We start from the raw sequence: 20,454 nt of genomic DNA on the forward strand, positions 1-20,454 counted from the left end.
TCGTTTTTAACGATCTTCCTCGGTTACAAAAAAAAAAAATAGAACATTAAATATAGAACATAAAATGTGTTTGGAATAAATATAAAAATTAATGGAAAACGCCCAAATGGACAAAATATAGATAAATAAACAAAATAAATAGCGGAAAAAATATATACAGGGTGTTTTTTTTTAAACTGACGGTACTCAGAAACATCTGTAGAGCAATCTAACAGCCGGACTGTTGCCAAATTTGGGAGAGTGACTAAGGATGACATGGAAAAGAGATAAAATTTAGGTACTACTTTTTTCCTTCGCAGAATCTTTCGCGAAGAAAAAAAGTAGTACCTAAATTCGCCGGTAGAGGAGGATTTGGCACTGTTGTAGCGAAAAAGCTACCAGCACTTCACTGAAGAAAGGGTCATCAGTCGCTTTTTTCCACTTGCATGGCCACCTCGCTCCCGGATCTAACCCCATGTTACTTTCTCCTGTGGGGTTACTTAAAGTCCAAGGTCTATCTTGGTAGTGTCCCAAACTTGATGACTTTGAAGGACAACATTTCTCGAACTGTGATGAACATTCCTGTGGACATGTTACGTTCGGCCATAGAGAACACGGTGTTCAGGATGCAATGAGTTATCCAGCAGGACGGTGATCACATTGAAGAAGGGAGAAGGTTATTTGCTGATTAATTAAACTTTCGTTATTACACTGAAACCGCTGTCTGATTATTCATTCGTGTGTTTGTTAATTGCAGCTGGATTTTATGCAGATTCTTAGCTGTTTTGCTACAACAGCGCCAAATCCACCCCTACCGGCAAATTTGGGTACTACTTTTTTCTTCGCGGAATCTCTTTCCCATGTCGTTTTTAGTCACTCTCCCAAATTTGACGACAGTCCGGCTGTTAGATTGCTCTACAGATGTCTCTGAGTACCGTCAGTTTAAAAAAAAAACACCCTGTATATAAGATCCAACGAAACCAGCATTGTCCGTTAATAACATTAATTAATGTAAAAGGATCTCCACATGGTAGACAATGAGTCCGCATCTCTATGGTTTATACAACCAGTTGTCATGTGCGCCTTGCAGATTTCCAATCTCTCAAGATGTTTGACCGTTTGCCTATTCGTCGTCGTTTTTATAATTGCCGCTTGATCCCATTGGACGTTAACATCCTTCTGTCTTTCGTATGATGCCAGCGCAGTGTTGTCAAGGTTCTTACTGATTGTATATTTGTGCTCTTGAGCCTTTGTTTTAAACTGCGCATCGTTGCACCCACATAAACAAGCTTGGAATTGAAACGTTGGTTGTGTAAAGGCACCGAATATATACCCGTTGTTGAATTCCGATCCTCTTTCTTTTTATCGTTTCTTAAAAGTTTGAAAACAGTGGGATTACGTCGGTATACAATACGAAAATTATCAGACCTGGCAGTACATCTATGTATCTTGTTTAAAAAAAATGGGATGTAATTAAGCACTATTCTTTTTATATTTATTCCAAACACATTTTATGTTCTATAGTTAATGTTGTATTTTTTTGTAACTGAGGAAGATCGTTAAAAGCGATTGAATACGTTATTATTTTATTAAATTTTGCTGGATTGATTAAAGTATAGTTTATTTATAAGTAATTTAATTATTAGTGTTAGTAAAGTAGTGAGTAAGTAATTAGTAGCAGTCTAGTAGTTAGCAAAGCGGCAACGCGACAACGTAGACTTTTGCGCAATTATTTAGAAAGTTAATTGAGTATTTGCGGATCCGCAGCGCTGGATCCAGCACCAAGTGCTGGATCCAGCAGGCCGATGAATGCACTGGATCCAGCTGGATTGCTGGATGAGGGATCCAGCAATTGCAATCCCTATCTTCAATGTTCTTTATTTCTCAGATGTGATTTTTGTTACTCCTTTAGCTGCTCGAGTCTTCTTGATTATACTGTATCTTTCTTAGATAAGATTGAACTGCACCCTACGTTAGATTTGTTCAAGCCATACTGCCCAGCAACATCAGACATCTGCCCACTCTACCTTTGCTATTATACTCTCACTTTTCGAAAATAAAAACCGACGCAAAACTTAACGAGTGCCCATCCAACAGTCTTGCGAATACTATAAAAGAATTGTTTCTGTCAGAAAAATAAAAGGCTGGAATCACAAGGAAGTATTTCAAAGTTTGAGGAATACTATCTGATCAGTATATATCGGATTGAGCGTCGACGTTGACGTCTCCTGCACTCCGAAAAGTTTTGAATTGTTACCTGAAGACAAGGGAAAATCAATTGGTATTTGCTATTTCTGTCGCTTCATTTTATGTTTGTTCAGTGAAATGTTCGTTGCCCGATCATAAAAATCTTTAGCGAAAGTGTTCATTATCCAATTTGTTCGTTAACTGATCACTCACAGTATTTCAAAGTACTCAGTACAGTATTTCAAAGTACTCAGTACAGTATCACAGTAGCAAAGGTAGAGTGGTCACAGAACAATGACAATAAACTTCAGACAAAACATTTTAATTTCTTTATAAGGAGGCTACACAACATAACTCCAAAACTAATGAAAAATTCTAAAATATTATTAAATACAGGAACTGACCTAAATACTAAATGTTCAAAATTTTTGAGCATTTGAAAATAGATCTAAGCTCCAATGATTCCAAAACTGAATGAAAATATTCAAATGTATTGTTTTTTGAATTCATTTCGAAAGCTGTCATGGTATCTATTCACCTATCAAGAGCCACAGTGACAAGGGTCCATTTCAATATATTTAATAATAAGATTATTATGTTCGGTTAAGTGAGATATACTCGGTTAACACCGGTGGCTGTGTATTATGCCAGACCAAAGTCAAGGCATAGTAACCAAAACAGAAATTAAAGAAGTGTATCAGTGTGTGTGTCTGTATTCAGGAATTTTCTCACAATATGACATGTATTCAATATAGTGGCCTTCTGTAGTGTGATGTATATGTTTCTATTCAATTGTAATGTGCCCAGGCTTTTTGTAGTGTGTGTGGTATGACACTTGTAGAGGAGAGAACAACAGGTACAATAAGCACTTTATCCATCCTCCATAGATGCCTTATTTCCTGGGCAAGTTCTGTGTACTTGCTATTTTTTCAGTGCATGCGTTTTGTATATTGTGAGTGTTTGGAATGGATATGTCTATAATGTATGTGATTTTATTGTGTTTGTCAATGAGTGTGATGTCTGGTCTGTTGTGGTAAATTGTTTTATCCGTGATTATGGCTCTGTCGTAGTACATTTTGTGCATGTTGTTTTCCAATACTGTCTGTGGAATGTATTTGTAGTATGGTTCGTGGATGTCTACTAATTTGTGTTTCTTTGCAAGCTCTTGGTGTATTATATTTGCTACTTGATTATGTCTGTGTAAATAATCTGTCTGTGCCAAGAGCTTGCAACCAGAGGTGATGTGTTGTATAGTTTCTGGCATGATGTGACATTTTCTGCATGTGTCATTTGTGAGTGTTGTATCTTTGAGTATGTGTTTTCTGTAGTTTTTAGTATTTATGACCTGATCCTGTATGGCGATCATGAATCCTTCCGTCTTCCCAAAGAGGCATCCCCGAGCTAACCAGCTGTTTGACACAGTTTTGTCAACAAAATCCTGGGCCAGATCATAAGGATGCCTGCCATGGAGTGCCTTTCGAGCCCACGATTGCTTAATGGTGTCTATGCTTTTTGTATGTTGTGTTGTGTCCATATGATGTGAGTGTAAGTTTAATGGTGTGTTATTTGAGTCTGCTAGAGTTACTGCTTTATGTAATTGTGATGTTTCTTGTTTTTTGTAGAAAAACTCTCGCAGTGACTGTATTTGTTTGTAGTGAAGGTTAACTATGTCAATCAGGCCACGTCCGCCATCTTTACGTGGAAGGGTTAATCTTTCTGTGGCAGATTTAGGATGATGTATGTTTATGTTTAGTAAGTGTTGTTCTTGTTTTCCTTTGGAGTTGCTCAAGATCTGTGTGAGTCCAATGTATAACTCCAAAAGAATATGTAAGTACTGGGATGACATATGTGTGTTTTGCATTTAACTCTGTTCTGAGAATAGCATTTAACCTACTTTGGTATTCTTTAATTAATCTTTGCTTTATTTGTGCATGTTCTGTTAGTTTGGCCTGTTGGAATCCTAAATACTTGTAGAACTCGCTCTCTTCCATGGATTCAATAACATCTCCATTTCCAAGTGCAAAATCTTCTTTCTTCAAGATTCCTTTTTCTATGTGAAGTGTTTTGCATTTATCTAGGCCAAATTCCATTTGTATGTCCTTGGTGTATGAATGTGTGATTTGTAGGAGTTGATGAAGTTGTTTTTGTGTGGATGCATAGAGTTTTATGTCATCCATGTACATGAGATGTGACAGTGTATACTGTGTTGTTTTTTCATGCCTGATATTGTAGCCATATTGTGCATTGTTTAACATGTTGGATAATGGGTTCAAGGCTAGGCAGAACCAGAGAGGACTCAAGGAATCTCCTTGAAAAATTCCTCACCTAATAAAAATTTGGTTTGTTTGTATGGAAGTGTTATGAACCCTGAGGTGTAGTGTTGTTCTCCAGTGCTGCATAGTGTTTTGGAAGAATGTAATGAGTGATGGATGTATTTTGTACATGTGTAGAATATGTAGCAGCCAACTGTGTGGAACACTGTCGAATGCTTTTCTGTAGTCTATATATGCCATGTGTATGTTTCTGTGTTGTTTGTGTGCTTGCTGTAGAATGACTGAATCTATGAGTAACTGTTCTTTGCATCCCCTGTGATTTCTACAGCAACCTTTTTGTTGTTCCATTAGAATGTCGTGTTCTTCAATATGTTTGTATATTTTGTTTGCATACAGGATGTCAATAATTTGTAGAGTGTTGGAAGACATGTAATTGGTCTGTATTGTGTGGGGTCTGTGGTACTGTTGTTTTTAGGTTTCATGTAGGTGATGCCCTGAGTAAGAAAATTTGGCATGTCTTGTGGATTGATGATGATGTGTGTTAGGTGTTTAGCTAGTTCCTGGTGCAGTGATGTGAACTTTTTGTACCAGAAATTGTGAATGTTGTCTACACCAGGTGTCTTCCAGTTGTGTGTTCTGTTAACAGTGTATTGGAAATCATGTATGTTTATTTCAGCACAGGGCATAGTTGGTATGTTGTGCAAGTTTCTGTTCTCCTCCTCGATCCAGCCTGCATCAGCATTGTGCGTGACAGCACTGGACCAAAAAGAAGACCAATATGTTGTGAGTTCTTCTTCTGTTGGTGCGCCACTGTGCTGTGTATCAGGGTTTGCTTTGTTATTAATTTGTCTGTAAAAGAGTTTTTCATTGTTTGTAAATAGTTTATTTTGTTGTATTTCGTAGTGTACATGTTTTGTATCATTTGAGTCTACGTGCTTTGGCAGCAAGTCTTTGTTTTAGTGTATCAATGTATTCTGTAATGCGTGTGTTGTGATGTTCATGTTTTGTGTGTGTTTTTATTTTCTTGAAAATGTTTTTGAGCTGTTTCCTTAATTTGGGTGTTATGTTGTTTTTAGTGTATTGTGTCAGCCTGCCTAATTGCTGTCTAATGTCATTTATTTGTGTTTTTATTCTTCTCTGCCAGGCAGGCTTGTGATAGAATTGTGTTTTTTGTGTATTTGTCTGTGATTGTACTTTCAGTCCATGGTGTGTCACTACTGTGACTGCCCCAGCATAAACTAATGTATGAATGTCTGCGAGTGTAGAAATTGAATGAATGTAGTGTGGTAGTAAGTGAGTGTTTACATAATTTAGTGTTTTTCCTACTTCCTTTGACATGTTGATTTTTGGTATTCGTGGTCTTTGTGTGGGATCTGTACCTGTATATTTAGTGAGTGTTTCCTGAAATATAAGTGAGAGTGTATTAACTAAATCCATGTCTATGTTATCAGTGATGGATGAGGAAGTGTCTGTAGTATTGTTAGTGGTAATTGTTGTATGTGTGTTATTATCAATGCTTGTTGCTGGATTATCCTGACAGGTTACATGATCTTCATTAATGTTAGATGCTTCTGTCTGTTGATGTATTTGATCAGCAACCTGTTGTTTGATAAGTTCAAGTGTTGTTTGTGGAATAAGGTTGTTGTGTATAATTGTTCTTTTTTGATCAACAACCCTTTGTTCAGTGACAGTGAGATGAAAATATTTTTCTTAGTAACAAAAAAATAGTATACTTTTGTTAAATTTTGGAATTTAACCCTATGTTTTGCACTAGTCCAGTGTTTCATATACCATGGATTTGCATAACATGGCACTTTTTTGGAAACTAACTATCACATTATATGAGGGATACCTCTATATTGTATATTTTAAGTTTTGGATATTCATTATCACTTATTTGTATAGCAATTTGCTCAAAATTTATCCCTTGACCAATGCAGATGGAAAACATTTAATTCAATGTTTGATGATTGTTTGTATGACTACATTTCTTCTAATTTCTTTCAATATGGCAGAATTGTTTATTTTTCATTGGTGTTAAAAATAGTGATAGTCTGATGTTTAATTAAAGTCAAACAATAAATAAAATTAAAATTAAATTTGTGCAAATATAGATTTATTAATATTTTAAAATAAGTATGCTATAATTGTCTTCTTCTTCAATTTATTAACTAAACTTGAAATATTTTGTTTGACCACATCCTATTGTATTAATTAATTTATTGTATTATTTTTACTAGTTTTTAAGGTGATTAACCAATCTTCCATTTTTCATATGGATAATGTCTTTTTTACATAGATTTTTTTGGGTGTAAAAACAGAATTGGGTGTATACAGTAATCAAATGAACAGTTGGAAATAATGAGCTGAACTGCATTATTGTATTACAACTCTAAATTACATAAAAAGATTGAAATGGAAGTCTGAATGGCACAAGAGATAACATATCAACCTGACTGTTCAAACTGCAGATTCAACTTCTATATTCTTCTTGACATTTATAGAAAAGTTATTAATTAATTTAATTCATGAAAAAAAACACTGCAGTCCAATTAAAAAGAAAACATATTACAGAAAAATTATGAATTTTTTGAATATGTAACTTGAATTTTAAAAAGTTTAACTTCCTTGTTTGGAAGTTAACAAGCTAATAAATATGCTTAATATTATCTCGAATAAGAGAAATTATGTAGAAAATTACATTAATAGCACTAATAATTAAAACTCACCTTGTTTAACAGTTTTCAATAAGATGACAAAACAATATTGTATATGATATTCATTTTCAAATAAATATTGTAGAATTTGTTTCAAATAATGCACCGAGAGAAGAGGGTTTACAAATACAAAATAATGTAAGAAAATTGCATTTATAAACTTAAAACTATGATCCCTAACTTGACTATTCAACCACTGTATCCAAGACGATTCATCCACTCCTTTAGGATAAATTTCTGGAAAATCCATAAATGTCACCTGACCAAGAATTTCGTCATTTTTACTGACAACCGTATACATCAAATTTGCCATCTCCCTATTACAAAAAAATTGTTTTATTATTATATTGATATAAAAAAATTCAATTAAATTTGTAAAAAGTACAAAATTAATATATAAATTTAAAGAAAAACATTCTTAAAACGTTTTAATTAGCAAAAGCAATTTTCTAGAAACTCACAAATTCACAATGACATAAAATACATTTATATCATTCATTTTTTCATAAGGGCTTAAGCCCTATTAGTCTTTATGTAGATCCACCCCTGTACACAATACATGTATGCTGACTGGGTACCGCAGGCTTTCAACACAATCTGGCCATGTTAAATGCTTTGAATGATGTCATGTGTGCGCACTTGTTTGTTGCGGCAAACCTCATACGAGCAAGCGACCGAGTTCCCGCAAGCATCGCACTGACTTAAAACGGCTAGCCACTAGCTGCCAATGTAAAAGCAAATACAAATGATAAAAAATAGTTTACACGTTTGAATGAATTATTATTGGCATTTTTGTTTTCATTTTTTGTTTTATTTGTACAAGATACTCTTGCTACCAGGGGCAAATTCTCTGAGCTTGCTTAGCATGCGCCACTTTCTCTTAAGCATGTGGCACATGCTAAGCAAGACTAGAGAATTTGCCCCTGGTAGCAAGAGTATCTTGTACAAATAAAATGTTTGTTGCTTGCAGTGAAAATTGAATTCCATAATATTTGAGAAATACAAGTTCTGCTAAAATGTTTGCAAAGTTGCAAATATTTTGTGAGTTGTACATCCTAAACTATCTTTATTCAAATTATGATTGCAATTCAAATGTCAAAACATTTTTGATTTAAAATATATATCTTTAATATATTTCTTATGATAAATTATATATGTCATTGCTACTGGTGGATATATTATTTGATATATTTCTTAATAATATATCCGCTAGTAGCAACAGTATATATTCCTATATCTAATATTCCTCGGTGTAATTTAAACCTGGGCCAGACCAAATACCTGGACCAGACCCAAGTATCAAGTATCCATTTTATTGCAATTGTGGACAAAGAAAAACCAAAAGAAAAATAAAAATACGTATAAAAGAACATATAAGCATCATTAAAGGAAATTATGCAAATTTGGCAGTAGCAGAGCACTGAAATAAAAATGGATGTGAAATAGATTTAAATACGGTTAAAATAAAAAGAAGAAAGAAAAATAATTTTAAAAGACAACTATATGAACATATTTGCATAAAAACACAAAACAATAGAATCAATAATAACTAGGGAAGAGAGATTCACCAATCCTGGAACAATATCATCAACAGGGGGAGTACTAGGTGGAGATATTTATAAAGGAAATTAAATTAACGATAAGCTAATTATACAAGCAAAAGCAAGTGAAGAATAAGTAAGTTTAAGTAAATGTTTTAACCACCTTTTTTAAAGTTATGTTTATTATATACAAGTTTATTGTTTGAATATGATACAAATTTTTCTGTTAATTTATTTAAATCTCGATGTAATTAACCACCAAAAAACTATAAGTTATTTTAATTGTATTATTGTCAGGAAAATTTTAGAATATTTTTGTAATTTTATAAAATCTCGTTTTAGCACCTCGTAGATGTAAACCTGCTGATGAGGGACCTTAAAGTCCGAAACACAAACATAGTGTGGACAGGTGAAATACCAGGTGAACAATAAAGATTGTTTTTTCTGAATAAGTTTCCTCAATTCGCAGAAACCAGATACCAACACAATAAGTCCTAATAATACATGTCCTAGTAGACATCTATATAATAAATTGTAAATAATTTTTTAACTAAGGCACTATTTTGTCATTGTATACTTTTATTTAATAAAATTATTAGCAAGAGTCTGTCCATAAATGATATCCACACTGGAAGAGGGAATTAAGACTAGTCGGACCAGGGGGAGGAGAGGAGGTGAGCTTCAGTGGATGTTCATTTATTTCATTAAATTTTACACAGTTTTTGCATTTAATTATATTTATTTCAAAATTTCTTGTGTGTTTTGCTTCTATTTATGATATCTAGCATTTATAAATTGATAAAGGCTTTAAGGGGGATTGAGTTTGGTTGGACGTGTGACAAGGGGGAGGAGGTTACAGAAACTTGGACAAACTGGGACAAGAAGGGAAAAGGGAGTAAAATTTTCAAGGAAAATGCAGATGTAATTTATGAGATCTAGCCTCCAAGAGCTAACCTCTCCTGTCCCTAAAATCTAGCCACAGTGTATATCTAACTTTAGAAATAGTCATTAAACTGGCATCGTCAACAAACAAAAACAATTACATATGATATATTTTTATTCTCATAAAATCACTTTATTTCTAAATATACTACACTCCAAAAATTAAATATATAGTAAAATGCTTATGAAGTAATAGTTGTAAATTTAGATTCTGGTGAGTGCTTTTAAGCCCTAACTCATCTTCATATATCAATATTCCAATCTTGTAATATCACACTTGTATAGTTGCTGCCGAGCATCCTTTGCATAATTACTATAATTATGCAAATAACATGCAAGATATTTAGATTAGAACATTGGAATCCTGCCTGAAAATGAGTTATGGTTTAAAACCACTTACCAGAGTCTGCAAATTTATAAATATTACTCCATTAATTAAAGAAGTTGTTATATACATTTTACTTTTTAATCTGTTATCATAACAGCAAATTTAACAGACTCACATTAAGTAACAAAAGTCAGGAGGTAGAAAACAGGCAGTTTCCAAATGTTCTGCCATGGTCTGTAGGCGGGAGAGATCGTCTTTCTCTGTGGACCGAATCCGGAAATCCGGCAGTTGATTCTGGATATTGACATCACAAGGTCTTCCTGTCGATTTCTGGAAGATTCCAGACAAGTCTTCCCTTTTGGACCACATAATCTCTTCAAATCTAAAAAACTATTCAGAGATTAAAAACAAATTATATTACATTCTGCTTTTTTAGTTCGTTGACATCAATGGAAAAAAGCAAATTTTTAATAGTTTTATTGTGAAAAATTTAATGTTTAATCTTACTTCCTATTTCATTAAGAACAATCCAATAGATCATTGTCAACTTACCCAATCACACCAGCAATATACATAACACAGGGATAATTTCTTTTAATTTTTTGAGATATGTTGAATTTGTTTACAGTAGTTATATATTTGATTTTTTAACATTTATCTATAAAAAATTATGTAAAATATTTTCTAGATTTGCAAGGTAAACTTAGAGATTATTTTTAAAAAAAGTTTGACTTCTGTTCATATTTAACAAAGGACCTCAGGAGCCTATCCATTAAGTATATGTACTGATCCAAAAGAAAAATTCACATAAAAAGGCGTTAAAAAACATTTTTTAAAAATGTTTTAATATCCTGCGAGCGCTTTCGACGTATTTATAAATGCAGAACCAAAATAAAATAGCTTTCCGAACAGATTTTATTTTTAAACTCATGTTCTAAGTGGCTAATGCCATTTTTATTCCAATTTTAAAAAAATCTGTTCAGAAAGCTATTTTATTCCAGTTCTGCCTGAAGACGACGTTTATAAATACATTGAAAGCACTCGCAGGATATTAAAACATTTTTAAAAAATGTTCTTTAACAACTTTTTATGTGAAGTTTTCTTTTGAATCAGTAAAATTGTTGGCATGACATCCACTCCATGTTTTTAAGTTACTTAACAAGATGAGTGCCAGAAATCGGATGTTGTTTTCTATGTTAAAGTATATGTACAGTTTAATGGGGAAGGGTTGTGAAAAGTACACACTGTATATAATGGGAAGAGAGAGAGTTGAGGCCTCGACTACATGAACTTTTTTTAGTAGTATTAGTGGCATACACTTTCTTACACACTCTCTTATAAGCCTATTTGCTATTCAGGTGAATAAAATATGTTTTTAAAAATCTTTCAAGAACTGCATTGTCAGGAGGTCTACAAACTATCATACACATAATTAAAGAAGTAGAAGGTTTGGCAAAAATACATTATTGTATATGACAGAGAGGATCAAAAGTAGCTAAAAAAAACTGTACATGTAATTAATGGACAATCCCTCAAACCTAGCAATATCAACATTAACTGCAACATTAACATTTCAACTATTTCAAATTCAGAAAAAGTAAATTGTATTTCGAAAAATGTAAATTTATTTGCAGATAAAGTTAACGTCAAAATTACTTTTGCTTAAAATCAAACAATAATTAGTCAACTTGCAGAGTGGACTGCAATCAAATTACCGTATTGCTATTCTAAATTTTGAATAAATCACGCAATTATCAGATAACAATTAACCGATGCATATATGTAACTTATAAATATTGTAGCATACAAAAAGAAACAGACGAACACCAAAGAAAATTTTATATTTAATTACAACAAAACCAAATTTCCAGGAACCACACAGTCCGTTCTCACAACTGCAGGAAAAAGGTTTTTGTACACAGTTACGTTGCATAAGTACTTTCTGCTAAAGTAATTAGCTACATTTGTAAACCATCCCAACATAAAAACATATTCCATTCGGGTATATTTAAAAATTACATAAAACACAATAAATAAACACGTTTACTATGATATAAGTTTAGCAATACGGTAGCCTCCACACATTAATGTATTCTCAATATGCCCACAATTACTTTTTTGATCTCCCTCTGTTCCGCAGGCACCAAAACAGCCTTTATAATCATGTCCGTCACAGGTTTGGCCAGGTCTGAAATGGGAAAGACCAAACGGCAACAGACACGGTCCAGACATAATCTTCCCAGGGCCACCCACATTTGATTCTGGAGGTAGACAGACACCAAAATCGTCCATCCCCACGATTTATGCAACCTTATTCTAAATCCATAATAGTACAAAGCATTTGGCTAATTCTAAGTTGCAGATCCGTTTAATTACAATGACTCATTTTTTTTTTTTTAATTGAAATTTCTTAATTTCTAATGCGACATAAATTGATTTTTAAACGTATTCGATGGGAACGTAGGCCACCTTCCAATATTCGATTAATTTCTAAATCAATATTTGAGAATTTTAATTTATGCAGTTGGAGCCCGACGACGGATTATTATCAGAGATTTGTTTGTGCCGAAATTAAATACTGAATACTAAAAATTTCGGGTGTACTATAGATTACTATCTATGGAATTTCAGGACTTTGAGTATACAAGTGAACTGACGGGACCGAGACAAGTTCAACGATACCCTACTTTTGAACTGGAGACAAAAAATAAAAAAGTTATCATACTTTTTCAGTTACCATACTTTTTTAATGCTCTCATGAAGACGGCACCATAGTTGCTAGTACTGCCATCTTGCGGTAAAGTCTGCAAACCATGACGTCAGACTACGGTCATCTCCACTAGGGTTAAACACGCGATACGAGAGCGGAGAGAGCGACGCGACTTCCGATCATCGCGCGATTGCCATTTCGGTTAATGTTACTTATGGCAGCGAACATGGCGGCCCAACTGACCTCTCGTATGGGCACCACCACACGCCACCATGTGCTAAACTAGTGATCGATTCACGGTAGTTCTTGAACAAAGTAAAAAAAGGGGGAAACGTCTACTAAAGGCAATTTTAACGTCAAGCGACAGGACTCCCTATCATCGCGCGATCGCCGAAAAAAGTATGATAACTTTTTTATTTTTCGTCTCCGGTCCAAAAGTAGGGTATCGTTGAACTCATCTCGGTCCCCTCGGTTCAGATATATACTCAAAGTCCCAAAATTCCATAGATAGTAATCTATAGTATCCCCAAAATTTCGTTTTGGTTGCCAAATCCCAGATTTGGTTAATGTTACCTACGGTGCCAAAATGGCGGCTCGTCTCTGATTCAAGGAAACAGAAGAAAGAAAACAGTGGGGACGCATGTAATAACCTAACCTAACCTATTCTAATAAATTACCATAATTATTACTAACCAAATTATTAGAATAGGTTAGGTTAGGTTAGAACGTGCGTCCCCACTGTTTTCTTGAATCAGAGACAAGCCGCCAGTTTGGCACCACAGGTAACATTAACCCCCGGATTCGATCAAGAACTTGACACATCGACTCACCAGCTTATAAATAAATATTCAGTTTTACTTTTTAGTATCGCTAGAAAATAATAAATAATGCGAAATACGTAAAATATCGAAAAAAGAATTAATCAAATATTCGTTTCGAAAAAACCTTTGTCGACTCCCTGATGCAGTGAGAGTCGATGTCGATGGATTTTTCAGTTTTTGGTTTCAGTTTCGGTTCTATCGTTCCTTCGGCTAAACTAAGTTACGAGAACGAAGAATTCCGATTTATGATTCTATACTTAGTACGGGAGATTTTGGATTACTGTTTGTCGCAACATACCTTTTCTTATTCTTATTTTTCGCCTAAGAAAACTTTTATGGCTCTATTCGATTTTCTGTACATTTAAATTCCCAGTTCTATCCACTGCGCCCTCTTTCGGAATTCTACGATTATAAAAAAAAAAAAAAAGTAACGAATGCGAGTGACTGCTTAAATATTCTATTTTATTATTATTATCCTTAAGATATTTTTTCTGAATAAAAAATTATAACGTTACTCGATTATGTGTCGTGTATTGGATTTACATTCAAGCTTCCCGGTATTAACTGCAGGGAGACTATATAATTTCTATGTCGATTCTCTGTTGTCGATCGGGTTCTTCGCTTTAAAGTTTTACCTGCTTGTGAAGTAGAAATCCTAGTTGGAATCCGGTCCAACCGATTAATTGAATTGAATTGTCATGCTTCCAAAATGCAGCTTTCTTTGTGTAAAGAAGGTTCCATTTAACAGAAATTTCATAAAACGGAAAAACATATAAATTACGTTTACATTAAATTTATTTTTGAATAATTGACAGAATGAACACTTTATTCTTTATTGAATAAAATATAATGTCTTTTGAAAAGACCAAATTCGAAAAGGAAAAATAAGTATGGGTGTATGTTTTTAAAATATTAGAAATTTACGAAATCAAATTTTAAATTTTGTGAATCGTCTTTCATTCTTTAGGACATGTTACCGTCAGCTAGCTGCGTTCAGAAAACATTTTAAAAATCAAATAGTTAATAATAAACGGTCTACAAAGGAAATACTCCACGATAATTCCTATAAATGTAAACTGAAATACCACGAGTGTAAGTGCAGATGAAAACTGAAAGATAATATACGAAGAATTCTGTTCGCTAATCTAACATTGCTTCAATCAAATTTGTGATCGGTTATTAAAATTCGGTTGAATTAATCCACGCAGTCCGACTACAGTTCTTTTCTACACCAGAGATTCTTTCTAATTTCTGCAGTCCAGAAAAAACGCATTCCAATGTCCTCGCCATCTATCAAATAAAGGGAAGAGTTTATAGCCTGTCTACGGAAAGAATCGACTCGAGAGTAACGTCACGCGTGACGTTGCTTCAGTTAAACCAATTGGCACATTCCGTAATGATGTCGGCACTTTTCGCTTAATATGTCAGGCAATGTGTGAATTTTTTTTAGCGTGTATTAACTGTAAAGAATCATACATTAAACAGCTACTGTATCGAACTTCCTCGTATTCCAATACCACAATGTGAGGCTATTAAAACAGGCTATTTATTATGTTAGACTGTTTATAATGGCGGTGACCTGTTTAACAAACGAGGAAGAAACAGGAAGTAACTTGCCACAACTAAGCGATCGATGGCCGATGCTCATTGGTTAATACCAAGTCGATTCTTTCAATAGACAGACTATAATAAATAATATTAAATATTTTAAACACAAAGTATTCAAACACATACCTTAATAGGTATCTCTTTATCGATGTAAATGAATTCACCTATTACCAGACACAACGACACTTTTCCGAATCGTTTCATAAAATTTAAAATCTTAAAGGATAAAAATTATTAAATACGAGTCAAAATTTAACAGGAACGGTAAGAATTTTTTTCTGTTTCTTAGTTAAATTAAAAATAAGTAAGATTAGATTATAAAAGATAACTTTTAGTATAGAAAATAAAGTACCTACTCTCAATTTTTCCTTTATTGGTAAACTGCATACAGAAAACTGTCGAATGTCTTGAAAGGCGTTTTTCATCTGTAAAATATTAATTTCGTTAATAAAACATTATCATTCAACGTAGTATTCTGACTTATAAATAAAATCACGTATTTAAAGATACATGTCGAGAAATTCTTTACTCAGTACACGTCTTATCGTACACTTAAGATTTCATTGTTTACGTAGCAAATCTATTAAAATAATGCGTTGTGGGTGAAAAGAAAAGAGTGGGTCGACACGTTACGTCATACTTACCGTGAATGCAAGCGAACACAGCAGACAGGCAAAAATGATACAAATAAAAGAAGACGACGACTTGTCCCAAATACAGAAACCGCATAGATTCGTTTACTGCAAGAAATAAAAATGCGTAGAACCAAAAGCTAGTGTTACAGAGGATACAGAAGTAGATAACACCCAGTATAAAATTGAATTTGGTGTTAAACTGATTTATGAATTTCCATAATTCTTCGTGACGCTCCATCAAATCCTCCAGTTTAGTTATGAGATTTCTATCTCTTCGTTGTAATTTAGCAAAATCGTCAGAAAGCCGTTCGAATTCTTTGTGAGCAACGAACAGTATTAACGTACTCAGCTGGATTCCGTAAGCTAATCCACCGATGATCATACTTCTACCTACGCCCATGTGAACGGTACACAGAAGGGCTTCCCCCAAAAATCTTTCGTGTTTTGCCACGGCCGGATAATTGAACCGCAACAGAACGACGTTCATCAAAGCAACGAGAATACAAACAACCGTAGACACGTACAGAGAAATTTTTATCATGGTTTTGTTGCCTTCGTTCATCATCTTTCGTCGAAAATATCCGTTTTTCAGTCGTGTTATCAAAACGAATTTGTTACTTCTTAAGAAAGTAATAGCCAACGAGTAAACCACATGCATGAGAACCAGCCCTATTTTCCTTACGGGATTTTTATCCTTGAATGCATCGTTCCATCCCATGCATAATGCATTGTTAGCCAAACTGGGAATCGACTGCCATACCATAATGATGCTAAGTTCCCAAGAAATGATTTCTATCATTCTGACGTATGTAGATTTGAATCTCTGGGTTTCGAATATACTGTACTTTTTTTCGCAGTTACAAATTGTCACAGGATCCAGACCAAAGAGGAGGGCGTTGATCAAGCATGGTCTCAAGAAGCAATTCATACAAATTCGTGGCGGCATTGTGTTTCTTCTGTCTCGAGCTTGAACTATTCGTGAAGAATAAAGTATCGTTATACAAGTCTCGGCGTTTCAAGGGACTTCATGTATATTAAATATCAATTTATAAATAATTTGTGTTAGTTAATAAAGTCAGCATTAATTAATTAATTATTATAATCGAAAATTTGTAACAAGAATAAGGTAATCTAGTAAATTATTTCCAAACAAAAAAAAAAGTTATTTTCCAGATATAAACTCATAAATATTCACGAGTTCAATTAATCGAATATTTATATTCTTCATTTTCATATTTTAAACGTTCTGTTTGCCTTTTCATAGTTACAAGTGACAAATAGATCTAATCTAAATACCAGAGTTGTGGAACAAGGACTAGTCACAGTTCTACGTATTCCTTAAAGTAAATTCCAGCTAGTATTTTGGCTGTATTCACGCTTCACAATGAGAAAGCTTTGACCACACATGCGAGTTATGGCATTCCATAATCTTATTAAAGAAAATACGTCAGACTAAATTTTAATGAATAACATTGATTAACCATTCTTTATTTTCATGAATTAATCGATACGTTAAATGTCGCTTCGAAACAATTTTACCATAATCGATAAATGAGAAATTTTCTTGAATAGTTTATAGTGATATTTGATATATTTGCATAAATCGATAATTGCAAGGCTTAGTGTTTCAAGAATGCTTCAAGATTGCGTTAATCATCTCGTAAAATATGCAAAGCATACGGATCAAAATGTATCGAAAACGATGATTACTTTAGGATTGCTACAAAAGTACTACATAAGTGCTCTGAGAGAGCTTCAAGGTGCTTCAGGGGTGCTCCAAGAGTGCTTTGAAGTGTGCGTCAAAGCTTCTAAGTACGCTTCACGAGTGCTTCAAGTGTGCGTCAAAGCTTCTAAGTACGCTTCACGAGTGCTTCAAGAATGCTTAAAGAGTGCATCAAGAGTGCTGCAAGAGAGCTTCAAAAGTGAGTTAAGAGTGCTTCAAGAGCGTCTCCAGTGTGCTTAAAATGTGCTTCAGGAGTGCTTCAAATGTGCCTCAAGAGTACATCAAGAGTGCTGCAGAAGTGTTTCAAGAGTTATTTAAGAGTGCTTCAAGAGTGCCTTTGGAGTGCCTCGAGACAATTGCTTCAAGAGTGCTTTAAGAGTGCTTGGAACTGCGAAGTGGCTGATGTGAAAAATGCTTATGAAAGTATTAATCAGGAATGACACAAAGAAGACATATTGCACAACAGAAGCAGTCAGAAGTGTGAATGACAGAGAAATAACAGAATTTGACGTCATTATTAAAGGTAAAGGTACAAATAGCTGCAAACGTAATTGGACCTAATGGAACTGACGTTAAAAGTCCAATTGCAGCAAAGAGACGACGCAAATTTTACAGAACTATATTATTGCAAGCTTACCGTACTCAGCGAAAACGCCTCTAGTTTGTAAGAATTATTTTTTTTTTTTTTTTTTTTTTTTGTATATTGTCTGTGCTTTGTGTTAAATCTGTTAATTGTCATTCTTCTTGTAGTTGATGTCATGCTTATATAGATTAGTAGTTATTATTGTGTTATTATTATTTATTATTTGTTATTACCTAGATGTTACTTTATTCTGGTTAAACAATTTTTCCTACTTGTAAATCATATATTCATTGTATCTCTGATGTGTTTTATCCGGTTAAGTATTAACGGCACCGGTTATGTACCTATGGTATCTTGTTAATTAAATAACTGAACTGAATAACTGAATTGCAAGGCTTTAAATGGCAAAGGAAGAATTATGCAAGATGAGCAAAGTCTGTTACAACTTGAAATATTCATAAAAAATGAAAGAATTATCGAAATGAAATGCGGTTAGACGGAATTACAGTACACATTTCTGAATAGAAAATAACCCAGCAATGAGTTGCTCAACTTTTCCGGCAACATTTAAAATTTTGGTGGCGCCATCTCTTATCATATTTTATTTTAAAAACTTGCTATATTTTTAACTATTATAAAGTGGCAAAAGGCTTAATTTTGAGGGTAGGAATGGGTTTTATAAAAAAAAATTGTAAATGCTAATAAGGAGTAAAATCGTCATTACGTCCGAGCCTACTGGAGATACACACGAACCCCATTATCTCCTCATCCCTCGACCTTTGACGACCGGATGGCCGAGCGATCAAGGTGGCAGCCTATGGCTTTGGTGGACCTGAGACCGAATCCGGACAGATCGAAAAATCCCCAAGGAATTTTTTGGGGAGTGGTCTGTCCGGATATGTTGGACCACCCATATCCGGACCCTCTTTCAAGCAAGCCATAATGGGCTTGCCTGAAAGAGGCACTCTTAGTGCCCACAGGGTGGAAATAGCTTAAAAAAAGCCTTGACCTTTAATTACCAAAATTTAATAGCATCAATTTCCCTAATACACAAACCTCCCTGCAAAATTTCAGAAATATTCGACAAAAGGCATAAATAACTTTCGTGCTTCAAAGAGCAAGTAGAAAGCAAGAAAGCTTCAGAGGGTGGACAAAATCGTGTAACACACACACTAACATCCATACATACAGAAATTATCCCCGAATTTTTCGCATTTCTCGACACTTCAAGGTATCCTAAGTCCAAAACTGTAAAAATCTTCGGGGGAGGGGTAATTTTTTGAGCGATCGCCATACTTTCCCTCTGTTATATTTAACAGCCGGGAAAGTAAAAGTAAAACATTAAAGACATAGAGGTAAAAAGAATTAAAATATTATTTGTATTCGATCATTTCATTAATCCAGTGGTTCTCAACTGGGGTCCATGTAACATTACTGGGATCTATAGAAAAAAATACCGAATTGGGGGTTTACGGTGATATTTTAGTGATCTATAGGGTAATTCTACTTCAGAACAATTGTTTTACTAAGAATTAAATTTCTATACTATATATATCGTCAATTTCTTTATTGCTCATTTCTAGCATAAGGGTTAAAATATAAGTTATTTAAAATATTTAATACATATACGACATATATATCTCATTGACAAAGGTCAAAAAGAGATTATAAAACCGGGGTTTGTTAGGAGAATCTTATACCATCAGCGTCATGTCAATTGACAGTGACATTTCTGAACGTTTTCCTCTCTTTTTTTATTAGTGAAAAATATCAGGTTTTTTTTCTGTGCAATGTCGATGGGGGTCCACAAAAAATTTAAGAGGAAAAGGGGTCCATGGGTTAAAAAAGGTTGAGAACCACTGATTTAATCACTATCCTCTCTACAAAATTAACATTTACTTTATGATTACGTTAATTAAATATTTAAACAAAACTACAGTACTTAGATAACTATACACAACGAGCTAGAATATACTACATAGAGTGGCTGTAACATTAGATACGGCGGTCTTGGTGGCAACGGGTACTATCGACCGCCTTCTTATTTTAAGGGTTATTTCATTTAAAATGAAATTTTCTTTAAATCAAAAATGTATCTATAATTGTCTATATTTAGTTCAAATTATTTTAACTTAAAAATAGCGAGTGGGGCCCACAGTGGCCAAGCAGTCTTCGTTCCCTGAACACTGGGAGGTCGGTTGTGGATTCGCGCCTCGCTCGGACGGGCTGGCCACGTGGAGTTCTCCGGGTTTTCTCCACGTCTGTAACACCTAAATAGGGCCAGTTTCCCTTAAAAAGACCGGAAAGCATCCCCCTAGGCAGATCGCCCCCAAGTGTTGCGTTGCCATAACCAAACAAAAAAGATAGCGGGCCATTGGGCAGATTTCTAAAGGCAATTATCGTGCAC

At 34.1% G+C, this 20,454-nt stretch overlaps 1 protein-coding gene and 1 long non-coding RNA gene across 3 annotated transcripts in view; both read right to left on the reverse strand.

Moving 5' to 3' along the window:
- Positions 1 to 13,829, reverse strand: part of LOC136980273 (cilia- and flagella-associated protein 61-like) — a 54,102-nt gene extending 40,273 nt beyond the window's left edge. The window contains exons 1-3 of one of the 2 annotated variants that reach the window (XM_067276360.1): positions 13,797 to 13,829; positions 10,143 to 10,349; positions 7,169 to 7,473 (exon numbers count right to left, since the gene is read on the reverse strand). In XM_067276360.1, coding sequence (XP_067132461.1) covers positions 7,169 to 7,473; positions 10,143 to 10,336 — 499 coding nt within the window. In that variant the 5' untranslated portion in view covers positions 10,337 to 10,349; positions 13,797 to 13,829. Of the gene's footprint in view, positions 1 to 7,168; positions 7,474 to 10,142; positions 10,509 to 13,796 lie in introns of those variants that run through there. The other variant, XM_067276359.1, reaches the window with a different exon arrangement.
- A 766-nt stretch (positions 13,830 to 14,595) lies between these two features.
- LOC136980266 (uncharacterized) lies at positions 14,596 to 15,534 on the reverse strand. Its single transcript, XR_010881526.1, has 3 exons — positions 15,463 to 15,534; positions 15,233 to 15,322; positions 14,596 to 14,788 (listed from the first exon to the last, which is right to left on the reverse strand). It is a non-coding gene; the product is annotated as an uncharacterized lncRNA (long non-coding RNA).
- Between the last annotated feature and the right edge of the window lie 4,920 nt (positions 15,535 to 20,454).

This window comes from Centruroides vittatus, unplaced genomic scaffold (genome assembly GCF_030686945.1).
Source record: "Centruroides vittatus isolate TY-2023 unplaced genomic scaffold, ASM3068694v2 contig_683, whole genome shotgun sequence".
Classification (NCBI taxonomy): Eukaryota; Metazoa; Arthropoda; class Arachnida; order Scorpiones; family Buthidae; genus Centruroides; species Centruroides vittatus.